The sequence below is a fragment of the Selaginella moellendorffii genome, unplaced genomic scaffold (genome assembly GCF_000143415.4).
Source record: "Selaginella moellendorffii unplaced genomic scaffold, v1.0 SELMOscaffold_183, whole genome shotgun sequence".
NCBI classification, from domain to species: Eukaryota; Viridiplantae; Streptophyta; class Lycopodiopsida; order Selaginellales; family Selaginellaceae; genus Selaginella; species Selaginella moellendorffii.
The window spans coordinates 112,226-129,267 of record NW_003314443.1 but is presented as its reverse complement, the minus strand read 5'-3'; the positions used below and the strand labels follow the sequence as shown (position 1 = coordinate 129,267).

Genomic DNA, 17,042 nt, shown 5'->3' with positions numbered 1-17,042 from the left:
AAAAAAAGGGGGACTAAGGTTATGCGAAGATGGCAGGCAGCTTTTCGACTTGGTCTCACCGGTTCGCAACAATGTGGGTTGGTGAATGTACCTTTGAAGTGGTTGTATGCTGCTTGAAAAATGTTTTGTTGCTCGGGCGTAGTCTGTGTCAACTGCTTGAATGTTCGGTTGGGCTCGGGCACTTTGGTGGGTGCCGTCGAGGGTGCTGATTCAGGCTCAGGCACTTCGGTGGGTGCTGTCGAGGGTGTTGCCGGTGGTGTGTCCGGTGGTGTTGTGTAGTTGTCGTATTCTTCGCGGATGTCCGATACTGATTCGTCGGAGTTAGCTCGCGGTAATAATTCGTGTCGGATGTAATTCTCTCTCTTGGAGGGTCTAACAATTTGATTCAACTTCTCTTGGTCTTTCTTTCTCTTTGTTTCTAAATTCTTCAAATCTCTATCTAAACGTCGGATAAGCCGTTGTCGGTCTTCTTCCAACTTGCTGGATGTTCTTCGTGGTTTTGGATACATGCATTCTTGTACTGGTTGTCGGTGTCAGATTTGTGTCTGCAGTCAATCATGCAGTTCGGGCAGAACTTTGGGAAGACTGTCGGTGGGCCAATTGTTGATAAAGTTGTTGTGAGCTTGTTCTTTCTTTTCAGTGCAAATATCGACGGTGGTGTGTGTTGGGTTGGGTTGTGTTCAGCCGAGTTGTGTTGGGTCGAGTGTGCTGGTGCAGTATGCAAACTGGTCTTCCACGTGCTGGTGCCGAGATGGAGTTCAATGAAGAGTTTTGGATATTCGGGTTTGTCTGGAATGATTTCTTCGATAATGTCGTCGAGTTGTTCGAGTCCGGATTGGGCGATGGCGTGATTGGCGAGAGTTGTTGCAGCGAACGTGTTGATTTCGAACCGAGTTCGGACTGTTGTTTCAGTGCTGAGCTGCTGACTTTGTCGGAGGGGTTGTCGAAAAATCGGTGGTGCTTTGTGAAGTTGTCCCTCGACAAGTTGTCCGATACCGGGTAACAGAGTGATGGGTTTGTCGTTGGTGTAGGTTTTGAGGATGTGCTTCGGTAATTGGAGTGGGTGCAGAAATTGGACTTGTGTCGGAATGCTAGGATTACTGGGTCGACGACTACACGGAAGATGGGTTCGTTTCGGTAGTGGTGTCGGTTTGTGTCGAGGGCGCTGGTTGATGTCTCGAACTTGGAGTGGGTGGTCTTGTGCTTGGAGATGGAGTTTGCCAATGAAGCTGCTGAGGGCGTTCGCTGATGAAGGTGCTGGTAGATTGGAGTTTCTTGTCAAAGAGAGTCGTTGGTGTTCTCCGTCGGTGATTGGACTTGGAGATCTTGAGAGAGAGCTTGCAGATTCTTCAAAGATCTCCTCTGGAAAGTGTCTGTCTTTACTGCGTTGGGCAGCAACTGCTTGGACGCCGTTGATCCATGGTGGTAGTGGCATTTGCGTGTTGAATTTGGGCGAATGTACGAATTAGGGCGTAATTTGGGCGAATTTGGGCGAGATGGGTAGATTTCTGGATCGTTCTTGCTATCTGCGCACAGAGAATGGAGAAAAAAAATGGAAGAATTTGTGAACCTGAAGGGGAATTCAGAAGCCGTGGTCCCAGAGTTGGATGTTCAACATCGACGATCCCACCGTGGTCGCCAAATGAAGAGGTGTGAAAACTCTTCTTCGTTGGAAATCTATTGTTAGTAAGAAAACAAAAGAGAAAAGGGCCCGATCTCCAAGGGCAGAGAAGAAGCACGAGTAAAAGAATGCTGTGTATTGATAAGAAAAACAATGGAATGGAGATAGGGATCCACAATTCGGATTCCCCCTTTTGAAAGGCTAGCGGTTCTAACTGCTAGCATATACTATATGTTGTGCATGATTTAATCTATGGCTCCGATGCAGCCCTGGGTTCAAAGTCGGAGTCCCCTGAACTTGGGTTTTTGGTTGCTACAAATGGCTGATCTGTTGATCACTTTGCCGAAAACCATTCCGTTTTCGTAAGCCAATACAAACTAGTGAAGGGGTTAGAATTAACTTTGGTTGGCTTAGACCTTAGTAAGTAGTTTGTATGATGCAGCCCGAAAGGGATGCTGACTTTTGAAGCTAAAGCAATTGAGTTGGATAGAGTCTAGAGTTGGTGTAGAAAAGTGGCCATTGCACTTTTCTAAGAAGGGTGACCTTTGTGCCTTTCTTTTGTAGCATTATGCTTGGTGGCAGGTTGCACTTTGCATTTCATTAGACTCTATGAGAGTAGTGAGCTCTCACTGATCTTGACTTGGTCTTGGTGACCCTGCGCCTTGGCTAAGGATGGTGATGTTCAACTTAATTGTTTGCGGTGAGATGTTGGTACCCGTACTATAGCTTTGTCTAAGTGAAGGTTGTGTACCGACATGAGTCCATCTTATGGTCTTCACTTGAGTTTCGACTTAGTGTTGATCATGTGTAGCTAGCCTCTTCAAGGCATGCTCAGAGCTATTGACTAGATGTGTTGGTGAGCTTAGCGCAGTTGAGTTGGATTCGAGTGGTCAATTAGTTTGTGCTTGTCCATGAACCTTTATCTTGTACCTGGGATATTACATTCATGTTGGCCAAGCATATAACTTAGTAGAGTGAGTTTAGTGTTTGGGTCTTGTGAAGGCAAGTTGAATAGTGATTGTTGGTTGCTTTGCGACTAGTGATTGCTTGTAGACTTTGTCAAAGACCTCTGATACTTGCTTCACTCGATGAAGATTTAGCAGTGGTGGGCTTGCTTTACCAGATGGTGTTGTGGAGGATTGTGTCGTTAGACTTACATGGGTTTTCCATGTTGGCATATTGATTCTACCTCCGTTGATATCATTTAGTTGTGTTTAGTTCATGGTGTTGGATTTCATAGAGTTTTGGATATGGTGATTCACTCCTTAAGGAAGTGTTATCTGTAACTGAGTTTTGCTAAAGGATTGGTCTCGGATACTAACTAAAGTATCTTTGACCTTGGTTAGCTTGGTTGCTAGAGAGCTTTGAGTGGTGATACACTCGTGCTTTCTTCTAGCTTTGTTTTAGTGTTGATGGCATTGAAGTGATGCCTTGTCGTTGACATTGTTGATGTTGAGATTCAAGTGAGATGAAATGTTTCTCCTTAGGTTTGACATTGAGTTTCATTAGTCTTGACGAAGATAGTGTTGATGATTTGGCTATAGCTTTGTGTTATTGGCATTCGTGCATTTGCTAATTAGCAACTATATTGACGTTCAAATGCATTGAGTGGCAAGTTGAGTTAGTGGTGTTCTAGACGAGATTATTTAGTAGGGGTTGAGCTTCGGCTTTTCCTTGAAAAGTGATTCAGTCATGGACTATGCTAGCTTTACAAGATGAAGAGTTAGTGATTGATATTGAAGATGTTGGTCCCTTGTTGGGTTTGCATTGGGATATATCAATCATTGATGATTCTTTTTGTGCTTGTTATGACGTGAGTTACGTCTTGCTATAGATGGATTTATGAAGGATCGTTTGGTGATCACTTGTCGAGCATAGCTTCATTATACTTAGCTTTTGTGATGCAGACATGCTCTTCATTAGCTTTGGCATTATGAAGTTTAGCTTATGGATGTGTTGAGGAGAATATTATGGGTTATACCATGATTTCTTCTTTAGCATTGAAATTAGTTCATGCAAGACTCGTGATCATTGTTAGGCAAGACTTGGCTATAGACTTCTTTAAGCTTTTGGTTCTTTGAGTTTATGCTCATTGTTCCATTTGTTAGAAGTTGTTGGGGAAGGCATTATAGCTCATTAGCTTCAATGTTGAAGTTGGCTTTTGCATTTAGCAATCATTAGTGATGATTGATTATCATCTAAGATAGTTGATTATCCTTATCAAAAGGTTTGCTTGATTATTGTTGATCAAGAATGATTTTCTGTTCTTCGGGATAGTAGAATCTTTCTTCGATGATGATTATGCATCTCTTTATTAATGGGATGATTGATGTTCTTTCATGATAGTTAATTGTTCTCTTTGATGGCTTATGGCTTTTCGCAATACTACATATTCCTTGTGGTTTGCCTTGGATTGGTCTGTTAAGTTTGAGACATCAAAAGGATGTTGCTAACACTTGCTTAGGCAACTTGAGTTCCTTGGTGTTGATGGCTGGGTCTATTCGGATTGGCTAGTGTGATAGTTGGCATGAATGGGTGTTTGTTGGTCTTACCACATTCATTCTATTCTGTTGATTATTGCTCAAGTTAGTTCTGATAGGTTGGGATGTTATTTCCTTCGAGTGATACATTCGCGAGCATTGTGCTCGTCAGTCAATGATACTTTGTGTTCTTTGAGTTATCTCTAGTAAGTTGTTGGCTTACTGTCTGCTATCTTCGATAGTTAAGTTTCATCATTGAGTTTACTTGATGATATACTTGCTATTGAATTTTGTTTGATGGTGAATCCTGTGTTTACCAATTTTGATGATCTTGGTGGTTCTTATCCTATACTACTAGTTTATCGGATGATAACTTACTTAGAATACTTTTGTGTTCTAATCTAAGTTTTATTCATTGATGATTAAGTCTCTAAGATATCATTGTCTATGACTTTGATATTGTCCATCTATTGATCTTTGAGTTTGGGTCAGTAATAGGCAGATTGGCTTCAGCACTTCGTGTGCATGGGGAAATCTCTAGTCATGGGGTAGCTACTGTCGACTGGTCACATAACCCACCTCTCTGTCGATGTTCCTTATTCCATTAAAAAAGGGCGTGACCGTGTAAACAACTCTAACTGCCTGTTTACAGTAATCTATCTAAACCTTACCAACGGGTTTAGTTTCTTTGCTCAGGAGGGTTGGGGCTCCTAGCTCCTCTCTCTATGTCTCTGCGGGCAGGGCATATCACACTTTTGTAAGCTGGATGACAACCAGAGTAACAAGGGTGGCTAACTCCATTGGTCATTTCCTTGTCGGTGATGGCTGGAAGGTGTCTGAGCTGGTAGCACATCCGCGTTAGACAAAGAGGTTGCCTCCTAACTCATTTAAGTTGGTGCATTTCTCACATAGTGTGAGTACCGTGAACTTTTTCTGGAGTTGTTTCCTTGGTGGTATTCTAGACTCGAGTGTGCATCGACGAGGACGTCGATCTTCCCTAGGGGGGGAGAGTGTCGCGAATGTGACTTCGGGTATCAAAAGTTACATGTCGACTAGTCCTTACAGACACTCTTACCTTACTGCCACGATGACAGGAGGTCAGTATTGCTGGACCCTTTATCAGTCCCTCTTGTGCTAGTGGAGTTAATTGGGCATTTTGAGTGTACTTAGACCGGATGAGCATAAGGACGGAATTCCTACGTGTTATTAGCTAAGCATACTTAGCCCGGTAAGGAGTTCCCGTCTCGTTTTGTCTTGCACTTGCTAGTGACAAGAACCCTCGCGTATTGAGATTAGTCCCTCAATATCGTTAGATGATAACTTACCGTGTTTGCCAAACACCCTCGCTATCATGCCCTTTGTGTTAGTCTCATTTCAGTCCCAAATGCTATTTATAGAAAGTGTCCAGATTTACTCATTTGGCATATCTACGGAATGTAGAGATCATCCTGAACACAATGGTGTTCGTCCTGTGTCCAAATTCGCAATCTAGGGACATTCCATATTTAATAAGTTTCGAGCTTGTCCTAGAGACTAACTCCTGATACTAAGGGAGGCTTGGGGTGAAAGCCCAAAGCGTGTGTTCCTCAAGGGGGGGGGCCTATAGAGGGTTCCAAATGTATAGTAGGGATAGTGGGTAGGTCGGGCATGGCCGACCAACCTGAGGCATAGTCTAGCTCCCGCTTGCATGCCTGTCCTTGTTCTGCGTCCGGCTTGGGTCTAAACCCAAGTTCCATTCCATGCTAGCTGGTGGAGTACCCATGTCCTCACGTTAGGCCACCGGTATGCCAAAATAGCGCCAGACTCCGTTTGGCTCCGTTTTGCGTGCTGGTCCTGGCATTGAGATGCTTACTCTAGGACTGTTCCAAGTCGCTCCGGGCTCCTGTCCCTTCCCTCCTTAGGCTTTACGCTCGGGAGTTGCTCCGTGGTTCGGTTCTACACTCCTTGGCTCCACGCTTAGGAGTTTGGCACCGTTCCTTCATTCAGTGGCCCAAGGCCCTGAACCTCGGGTTCCTATGGACACGTGGCATGGACATGTGGCATCTGTCACGTGGCACAAAGAGGGTTTAGGTTCCACTCCGTGGTGTTATCCTATGGTAAATCACCATAGGATAAAGGGTCAAAACCACATGCGCTACATCGGCCATGAAGATGAATGAAAAAGAAAGAGCAAAAGAAGAGAAATGACAAAAAAGCTGGAAAGAAATGGTAGATCTAGACAATACAAAAAGCTAGATTTAAACCAAAATCCTGAAAAGAAAGAACAAAAGAAAGGAAATGGAAAAAGGTAGATCTAGACGATGCAAAAGCTAGATCTAAACTGAAATCCCAAATCCAAGCACTCCCCAGGGACAATCAAAGATGCCCCTCAACTCCACCAATGTGAGTGCTTGGAATATGGAAAGGGAATACAGAAATGTGCATATCAATTAGCCCAAAAACTTTAGTTTATATACAGGAGCGAGTGGTCCGGATTGAAACCAATCCGACGACTACCAAAATCCCACTATGCTAATATTAGTATACGGTATCATAGCCGTACACTTGGCCCTCACAGTGTTAGAAAAAAGGGTACACTTGGCCCTCACAGTGTTAGAAAAAAGGAAAATAATAAAGTGGTCCAAAAACTCAACACAGTTAATTTATTTAATAATAAAATAATAAAATAATAAAAGAGTGTTCATGTTAGGGGGCGACCCTAACACCATAGTATTCTTAATTGAAAGTCGAGGCGGATGGGAATCGAACGTAGTATTCTTAATTGAAAGTCGAGGCGGATGGGAATTGAACCCAGCAACCCTTCACAATAGAACATTACAGCGTGCATGCTATAACCATAAAGCCATGAACACTGGGAGATAACAAAATATTATTTCATCACCAGACGAGTTCAATGTCAGAAAAGCCAAGCGTACAACGTTCACTCGCTATCTGCCTGCGTGGGAAAAGCACGAGTACGATGCTCTTGTGTCTTCTTGGAGGAAACGCGTGACAGACTACGAGAGTGGATCGGAAGAAGCCAAAGAGATAACGCATGCTGCTGAAATGACGTTTGAATGGTTTGGAGGTATCCCCTGGTTTCTTTGGGATGTAGAAGCAAACGGTCTGACTGTGGAAGCTTTCGAAAGGGATTGAAGCACCTGAGTATGGTTCTGACTCCTGATTTTGTCCTTCAAGCGTTTTGAGCGTTGGTGGTCCAGGAAACCAAGGTGCGCATCTTCATGCTCTCAAACATGCTCCTGGCGGCGCTCAAGTTGAAACTTGCGTGAGAGGTATCCAGCAGACAATGGTCTTGTGCAGGATCTCGTGAACGGCCTTGTCAAAATGCCCATTCTCGCAAATGCGAGGATCCACGGTACTGGATTCTTCTCCGGGATTTGACCGAAGCTGTTCTTCGTGAGGGCAACGACGCCTTGGATGGTCGTAATGATGGAAGTCGTTGTAATTCTTAGGATACTACTTTATCCATCACGAATAGCATCAATACAGTAATCACTTGGAAGCTTTTAAAATAGGATCTACATATTTTGTCTTGGTAATGGGAGATTTCACTTCCTGAACACAGTCGCTTCTATATATCAGGTGAAGCAAGATCTAACGTCCACATCTTGATTGATTTCATTTGCTGTTAAATCCATCCATTTTTCGAATTTTTTTTGTGTGTGGCTATCCGGCACCAGGAATCGTCTAAAATCCATGGTGAGGCTCTTTGGGTATCGAGGTTTCTTCATTTGAATCCTTGGAATCTTTCGGTTTTCGGTTTTCGACATCCAAGCCGGCTCCCTTTCGTCCTTGGGCGGCTGGATGCCTTGGATGATCGCCGCATTTTGCCGCGTCTTGGCGTCCGGAAGGGATGTGTCAGGGAGCGAAGCAATTGCGTCAGAATAGATGCAGCTGAGCTCCTGGACCAGCTCGTCCCAAGTCCGGCACGACAGGCCCGTTGTGTAGTTGAGAGAGAGGGGATGGAAAACGTCGCCTTTGTCTGGGTGCAACCGGATGGAGAGCTCCGAGGGATTCAAGCCACCCAAACATCGAGAGATGGCAGCTTTCCGCTGCACAGAGGAAGACGAATACCCGAGTCTCTCTCACCTCGCGAAACCGTAGCCGCACTAAAATCTAACGGTTTGGATGGTATATTCTAAGATATCCTTTAATCCAACGGCTGTGATGTATCGCTCTTAACCTTTTATTTGTTTGTAGTTACCACTAATATAAACTGCGTTTAAAAGTTCATTCTCATTCACTATTTCTAGCTTGTTGTCTAGCGTCTTTCTTGTTCAAATGGTGAGGAAGGCTTGCATATGCTGGCAGGGTCATCGAGAATTCAATGGCACAACATTGTGTGTGATTGATAGATTATGCTGAAGTGACAACTGATGAGAATTTGGTATATATGATCGAATTGGTAAGCTCAATGGCATGTTTGTGCTGTTTGTGTGCTACTGGAGCAAATCAAATATATATCTTCCCTTCCACAAAATTTGATTGCATGAGTACAGTGGAGATGCACCTAAGTTAATACTTTTTAATGATCTGTTTGTCTAAGTCTGTAATAATAGATTCCATTGATTACAAGTTTGGTTTTGCTTCTTTACTATGATCTAGTACCAACTTAACAACACAGTTAATCTTAGGTGAGATTTTGAGGAGAGCCACTCTCACTAGTAAATTGTATAGTGTTAAAAAAAAAAGAAAATAATAAAGTGGTCCAGAAACTCAACACAGTTAATTTAATAATAAAATAATAAAATAGTGTTAGAAAAAAGGAAAATAATAAAGTGGTCCAGAAACTCAACACAGTTAATTTATTTAATAATAAAATAATAAAATAATAAAATAGTGTTCATGTTAGGGGGCGACCCTAACACCGTAGTATTCTTAATTGAAAGTCCAGGCGGATGGGAATCGAACCCAGCAACCCTTCACAATAGAACATTACAGCGTGCATGCTATAACCACAAAGCCGTGAACACTGGGAGATAACAAAATATTATTTCAGCACCTCTTATTTGAAAAACAAGATTTGGAATCCACCTGATTGTCCACGTGGACGACATCCAGGGGCTGCGAGATCCTGGAGAGCAGCTACTGGCCGAATCAATACCGTCTTCATCCGGCATGAAATCAAAGATTTCTTTGGAGGTGGCCAAATCCCCCCTCTGCTATTCACTGCTGGAGGAACGTCCTGTCATTCTGGGCAGTAGATTCGTCCAGGACACCAGATCCTTGGCCGGCGTTTTTGCCCAAGCTCGATTTCGCTGCCACAATTTGCCCCTGCTGCGCGAGCGCCATTATCATCGAGTTCCATGGCGCTCTGAGACGCAATCAAACATAGACTCTCACTCTCGGATGCGGGATGCCGCCACATACGCGGTCACCATCGCGTTCCAGGAGACGATCACGGAACTCCTAATCGAACAAGATTGACGCCGCATCGATCGAATGCCCTGTTCTTGCTGCTCGCATTTGCCAGCGAAAGGGAATATCGCGCGATCCAAGAGCCTGAACCCGGCGTGGCGGCGTGGATCATTCGGGGGGATCGGCACGAGAGAAGATTTAGCTCCAGCAACGCTGCCGAGAGCGACTTTGCGGAGAAGAGAAATCCCTCGTTCATACAAAAAAATTTGATTGGGTCTCTGGCTGTGGGTTCGAACCTGTGACCTTGCCAATATATATTTTTATTCTAGCCAGATATCCGGCCATCAGGTTCCCGTCCAAAGTGTACACTAATTGCTTCTTAACGTATACCATAATGTAAACAGCGGCGCAAGAGATTTTCGTTTTGTGGGCGCATGGCGCGCAGCGCGTTGCTGCTGTCAAGCTCAAGAAAGAAACCATTCTCTTCCCGATGGAATGAAACTCTCACTTTCTCCATGCTCTGGCGAGGCCATGGCAAACAAAACGTCTGCATCTCAATCTGAGCAAGCAGCTGATGCAGAAGCTATTTTTGAGAAACAAAGTATAAGTATGCTGCAACAAGCAACATCCGTTTAAGATATTGTTCTGGAAGATGGCTTGTCTGAGCTCGAGTTTGATTTGATCCAGGCACCATGGTCCCGGGAATGTATTCTTCACTTGGTTGTCCAAGCTGGAGGTCCATAGGTTTGGATCCTTTCAAATCCTTGGGGCGTGAGACTCTTTTTCGAGCATCCAGTTATTTCTCTTGGCAGCTATCAATGCTGATCCGGGGGAGATCCACGCGCTAGTCGACTCTGTGGCCTGGATCACTTGTGCCAAGAGCACATTCGAGCCTCATTCGGGGACATTCCTTCGAGTGTAATCGACAGGGATTGAGAAGAATGGTTGGAGCTGCACTAGCATCGGACTTTTCCCCACTCTTTCATTCTCCAGCGCTGAAATTTGGCTCGACACTGGCCTCGTCTAGCTTCCCAGATCTCCCCAGCAGATCCACCAAGCATCTTAAGTGTTCCATGATCGTGGACATGCTGTAGTCTTGGGCTATGGACGACAAGTAGTTCTCATCCCGAGATGACTGCAGGCAGAAGAGCTCGCTGCGATCACAGTAGCTTGCAAGATGCAAAGGAGGGAGAAGCGTTGCAAAATTTTTTGATTGGGTCTCGGGCTGTGGATTCGAACCTGTGACCTTGCCAATATATTTGTTTATTCTAGCCAGATATCCGGCCATCAGGTTCCCGTCCAAATCGGACACTAATTGCTTCTTAACGTATATCATACCTTCACCATAACGGCGCAAGCTCTCGCTCATTTCTAAGCATCCTTTCTAAACCCGTGGGAACGTTTTATAAGGCTGTCATCCTTTCTGCGGTTGTCAAGCTCAAGAAAGAAACCATTATGGAATGAAGATTTCACCACTGAATCCCTGGGATAACCTACCTTTTCTTCTTTTGAGAAACAAGGTTTGCTGCATCCAACGACTGAATGTCCGAAGATGGCTTGTTTGAGCATTGAAGATTAAATTGATCCAGGCACGCTCTTGATTAGCAGCAAAGTTAAGAGTCCAAGGCTGGAGGTACTTCTCTGTTCTTTCAAATCCTGGGGAGCTTGAGATTTCATCAAGGGGCTTTCTTGTCGTGTTCTATCCAAGTTTGATGCTTGTTCTTAGCAGCAACAAGACCAAACATTTGAAAAAATCCATGAAATTTCAAGTCACACCCTGTGTGAAGAAGAGGGGCAATGCATGGAAAGTACTCGGGGCCAAAAGGTGGCTGTCCACAACGAGAGTATTTAGAGCAAAAAGGGCGAAAGATGAACTGTGGGAAAGCAATGCTTTCACTGCAACATATATCCCTTGTGCCCTGCTGATCAATCCAAAAGCCACAACGCTGGTGGTAGTGCAGCAGCTCCTCCGTCCCGCGTTTAAATTCTACAAGCTCTTTCCAGGTGCAAGGTTCCATGGCCGTTTGCGACAAGAGAAATGCTGGTCACGTCTTTCAAACTGGAGCTACCTGAATTGGATGCCGTGGTTGGCTGCTTGCGAACAGTTAAGCTATCAATCACTGTGCCTCTTTTGTTATTTTATTCACTCCAATGGTGGTGATTTGCCAGGTCCCCCAGGAAGCAGAGACTATCGTCAAGGAGACCATCCATGGTTTTAATGCTTCTCATTTGCCTCCTCCAAAAGAGGGCGTCATTCGCATGGAAGCCAACGGTGGATTCATCCTCCAGAAGATTAGCGCTACATAAGGTACGCTATTAGTTTTTTTTTTTTTTTTGTTTTCTTCTTAAGATAGTCACTACTTTTACAGAGCAGTAATACACCTGGACCTTAAGCTCGACCTTGTTCCGACATGGGTGATTAACTTCCTTGTGGGACAAGGCTTCAGGCTATACCTCAAGGTATATTTCTTTCCTTTTGGGGTGAAAAATGTCTAAGCTTTGTGTGTTACAACAGACTGTTTCTTGCAAAGGCTACTTTTGAGAAACAAAGCGTAAGTATGCTGCAACAAGAACCAGCAACAGCCGTTTAAGGTATTGTCGTGGAAGATGGCTTGTCTGAGCTCGAGTTTGATTTGATCCAGGCACCCTGGTCCCATCTATTCTTCACTTGGTTGTCAAAGCTTGGAGGTCCATAGGTTTCGATCCTTTCAAATCCTGCTCCAACTTTTGACGCCTTTTCTTGGCAATAATATATTGCTCAAGCTTACTCACCTGCAAAAAAAACTCCAGGGTTGCACCAGACATCCAATAAACCAGGGAAGCTCTTGAGGAAAATCCTAGATTCAACATAAACAAGTCACACCTCATGGAATTGGTGGTGATCTTGGTGCAACTAGCTAGTTAAGCTTGTCCTCAAACACATGGTTTTGGCATTTGTCTTTCACACTATTGTCCAATCTTGTGAAAGCCTTGACCGAGCTTAAACTCAATCAGCTGAGAACAAGCTGTCTCAAAAGTTTCCAAAGAGCAGAAGGCATAATACAAAGGTCACAAACTCGTCTCATCACAAGTTGCATTGTGGTCACTCCACGCCTTGGATGTTGATGAACTACAGGCCTCCATTTATCTTGGAAAATACATCTATGAGGAATGAAGCAATCTGGACAATAGTATAAGGCAAAATGAGCACGAGAAGAACCATACATACCGTGGAAAAGCATGAGTTCTACACTCAAAACGACACACACATGGCACGGGCAATGTTCGATCAAATACCCGAGTGCCACAACATTGTGGCATGGACTGCTAGGCCTACGCTCTCACTGGGAATTTCTTCCACGCTTTAATTCGATCCTCTACCAGGAGATGGTCTTGGAAGGAATGGCTCCCGACTAGATCACATTCACTTCCGAAATCAGAAAAGTTCTTTGTCAGGATGTACCATCTAGTAGGACGAAACTGGCCTCAAGAATGCTAGAGCATAAGTTATAACATGTAGCTACGTGGGGCTCCTCGCCAAATGATGAACCTATGCAGAGACTTGCCCGATCGTGGAGCACTAGTACACGCAAGGTGGATTGTTAACATTGAGGATGTCATTGTCGTGTGCTCAAGTGGCCTGAAGAACGCCACCGTGATTGGATTCCTTGTGATTCCATCACTCTTTTAGCTAATAGAGCTTCTAATTACAATCTTTTACAAGGAACCCACAGTACAAAGACTAAGCTCGGTTACAATCTTTTAAAATGAACCCAGGACTAAGCTCAATAATGAAGATTAGGCCATTGTTGGAATGTCCATTTTAAGGAGTTGTGCTCTTATTGGATAGCTCATTGTAACGCTTGAGCTAAATGCTTTTCAATTAAAACGTACAATAATATGCTTTGCCTCCTGTGGGAACATGCAGTCTATGTTAGGAGATCTCAGCAGGCATGGTGGATCAATGTTCCATCTGGAACGGATGAAATTTCTTGCTCAAGGTGCTCGTCTGACCACATTCCACAGCAATATTCTGAAGCTGTACGTGAAGGAGATATTCGATGGGTTATACAAAGCAGTGCTTCAAAACACGCCGTGCACCACGGCGTGTTGGCGTGGTGACACGAACACGGCCCCCAGCTGTGTTAACACGGGCCGTGTTCATTGACTCGGTCAATGCTCCAAAACACGGCTCCAAACACGGTTGAAACACGGTCAAATACCGTGTGACCACGCTGTGTTCTAAAACAATAGCTCACGTGGTTCACATGAGCGTTTTGTGCTTTGATGTTTTCTTGTCTTGCGATCAATCAAAAGGTTTTTCCAAGGATCTATGGCGATTTTCTTGGGCTGGGAATGCCCTCTCTAGGATTCTAGTGCTGGAGTGGGAGGAATGGCACTCAGCCACGCCTGATTTCGCTGCAAAAAATTCCTGATCATTGTCTCTAGGTTTGTAGATTTTCTCTCCCAAATTTTCTCCTTGGATTGCTTCTGCCATAATTCTTAGCTGCTTGGCACTGCATCTTTGTAGATTGCTGTGATTCTTAGTTGCTTGGCGTTGCGATTGTGTTATTGACGGCGTGATTCTAAAATTTTGAGTTTTTCAAAAATTTTTTAGGCGCAAGGCGTGACCAATTGTGGATTGGAACAGGAGTAGGGTGTGGGATTTTAGAGGCTGAGCAATTGTGGATTGGAGCAGCAGCAGGGTGTGGGATTTTAGAGGTTGGACTGAGTGATTGTGGATTGGAGTAGAAGCAGGTGCAGGATTTTAGAGGTTGAGTTGAGTGATGGCATCTGGGAGCCAGAGCAGGAGGACTTCAACAGGGCAACATCCATCATCTGTTTGGTGGGAAGAAGCAATCCTTGGTGATCAAACAAACTGCTGTAGTGGGCATCGACGCTGGTCTTGCAAGTGGTGTTCGTTGAGAGACAAAGTTTCAGGTGTGGATCGTGTGAGGGGACATCTCACAAGGGAAGCTGGTCATGAAATCTTAAGTTGTGATGTCATCTCAGCAGAGAAGAGACAACAGCTTAGGGAGATGGTTAAAACCATCGACGACCAGGTTTTGGCTGGAAAACACCAAAGCAAGAAACGAGCAATTTCTACATGTGTCGAAGGCATCCAAAGCACTGGAGGAGAGAGTTTTGTTGCTTCCCAGAGTTCTACACCAGATGGCAATTCTGTAGAAGGAATTTCCAAGTTTTTTTTGCAATGACAGTAGGGAATCCGGGATTCTTTTGATCCAGAAAGGAAGGAAGCAATGGATATGGCTATAGGACGATTTTTCTGGAACGAGCACATACCATTTGTGAAAGCTCGTTCTCACCATTTCAAGGAGATGGTGCAGCAGATTGCAAGGCATGGAATTCCCTACGATCTTCCAACAGAGACAGCATTGCGAGAGCAATTGTTGCAAGTGGAGAAAACCAATCTTGAAGTTCAACTTGCCAAGGTGAAGGCACGTTGGAAGAATTGTGGGGTTACTCTTGTTGCTGATGCATGGAATGACACAAGAAATCGACATATCATGGGGCTTGTTGCATATAGTAGAGGACAGTCGACTTTTCTTGAGGCCATTGATATATCTTCTAGTGGGAAGACGGCTGATAACGTTTTTGCGACATGGGAGCGAGGTATCGAGATTGTTGGAGAGGAGAATGTTGTTCTTATTGTCACGGATGGTGAGGCTTCAAACAAGGCTGCTGCTAGGCTTCTAGAGGCGAGGAAGCCAAAGATTATGTGGGCTCCGTGCTTAGCTCATTGTTTGAACAACATTCTCAAGGATTTCGCAAAACTACCATGGATGGTTGGGCTGCTAGACAAGGGAAAGACTCTGGTTGGCTTCCTCCGGAACCATTCGTATCTAGTAGCGATTTTGGCATCCTTCTCTTCACGACTGTCACGAATGTGACTTCGAGTATCGAAAGATACTTGTCGGCCAGTCCTTGCGGGCACTCTTTCCTTACTGCCATGACGGCAGGAGGTCGGTACTGCTAGTTCCCTTCAATAGCCCCTTTTGTCCAAGTGTTAGCTTACTGGGCTTAGCATTTGTACTTAGCCAGATGAACATAAGGTAGGAACTCCTATGTGTTTCTAGCTGAGCATTCTCGGCCTGGCTCTTAGTTCTCTTTTGCTCTGTCTTGCACTGGCTTGGCAAGAACCCTCGCGTATTGAGACTAATCCCTCAATATCGCTGGATGATAACTTACTGTGTCTGCCAAACACCCTCGCTATCACGCCCTTTGTGTTAGTCTCATTTCGGTCCCAAATGCTATTTATGGAAAGTGTCTAGATTTGCTCATTTGACATATCTACGGAGTGTAGAAGTTAGCCTGAACACAATGGTGTTCGTCCAGTGTCCAAATTTGCAATCTAGCGCCATTCCATATTTGGTAAGTTTTGGACTTGTCCCAGAGACTAACTTCTGGCACTAAGGGAGGCTTGGGGTGAAAGCCCAAAGCGTGTGTCCCTTAAGGGGGGGGGGCTGTGGGGGGTTCCAAATGTATAGTAGGGATAGTGGTTGGAATGCATGTCCGACCACCTGAGACATTAGTTTGGCTCCCGCTGGGCTGTGTCGCTCCTTGTTCTGCATCTGGCTTGGGTCTAAGCCCAAGCTCCACGCTGCTCTAGTCGGTGGAGTACCCTCCTTCTCGCGTTAGGCCACCGGTATGCCAAAATTGTGCCAGACTCCGTCTGACACCATTTTGCATGCAGGTGCTGGATACGGGGAGCTGGTGCTCGTGGGATTGTACCGGACCCTCATTTTGTAGCGCAACGGGTTTGGAGTTCGGCTCCAAATTCAAGTGTGCTACATTTGGTATTAGAGAAATTGTCTCAACGATTCCTATCCAACTTTTGTCAGATTTTCTGACTCAAGTTGCATACGCAGAGACTTTTCTAGTAGATCTGAAGCGACCTGTGTAGGATTAGTTGGATTGCACCATTCAGTAAGAACGTTGTATGCATGTTCAGTTACTGATAGAGGCATGCATGCAGCTAGCGGGATGGTGAAATGGAACCGTGCTGATGACGCTGAAACCTCTAGATGGGCGAATCGAGAGGAGGAAACTCCTGCTAGAGATGCTGCGGAAAAGGCAGAGGTTGAGTCGGAAGAGGAAGAGCCAAATGCTACGGCGTTGCAGTGTACAGCTCAGGAAGTCGAGATCAAGAATTTGCGAAGGGAGATTCGCAAATTGAAGAAGGAGAACAAGAAGAGGAAGAAAGAAGCTGAGGCAGCTAAACCAGCTAAGCCTAAGCAACCGAACTCCTTCTCAAGTTCTGAGGACGATGAAGTTCTGCAGCTGCCCCCGGTTGCATGAGTTTCAAAGTTCAAGCCCCCGAAACCACCCAACTTCAGAGGCATATGGGGCTATCAGGTTTTGGAAGACTGGGTCTACGATATGGAAAACTATTTCATAGCGGGAGACGTAGATGATCATACGAAAGTTGCGTGTGCGCAATCCTTTCTCACCGATCATGCCAAAACTTGGTGGCGCCAGGTGTGTGCTGAAAAGGGGCAGACTAGAAGTTGGACCAAGATGCGGTCTCGTATCCATAAGGAATACTTGCCGGATGATCTTGGTTTGAGACTTCGTGCGGAGCT

At 44.9% G+C, this 17,042-nt stretch overlaps 1 protein-coding gene across 1 annotated transcript; it reads left to right on the top strand.

The window, feature by feature from the left end:
* Positions 1 to 14,225: 14,225 nt before the first annotated feature.
* LOC112343709 lies at positions 14,226 to 15,350 on the top strand. Its single transcript, XM_024667677.1, has 2 exons — positions 14,226 to 14,501; positions 14,661 to 15,350. Exons 1-2 carry the CDS (start codon positions 14,226 to 14,228, stop codon positions 15,348 to 15,350), a joined length of 966 nt encoding a protein of 321 aa, XP_024523445.1.
* The last annotated feature ends 1,692 nt before the right edge of the window (positions 15,351 to 17,042 follow it).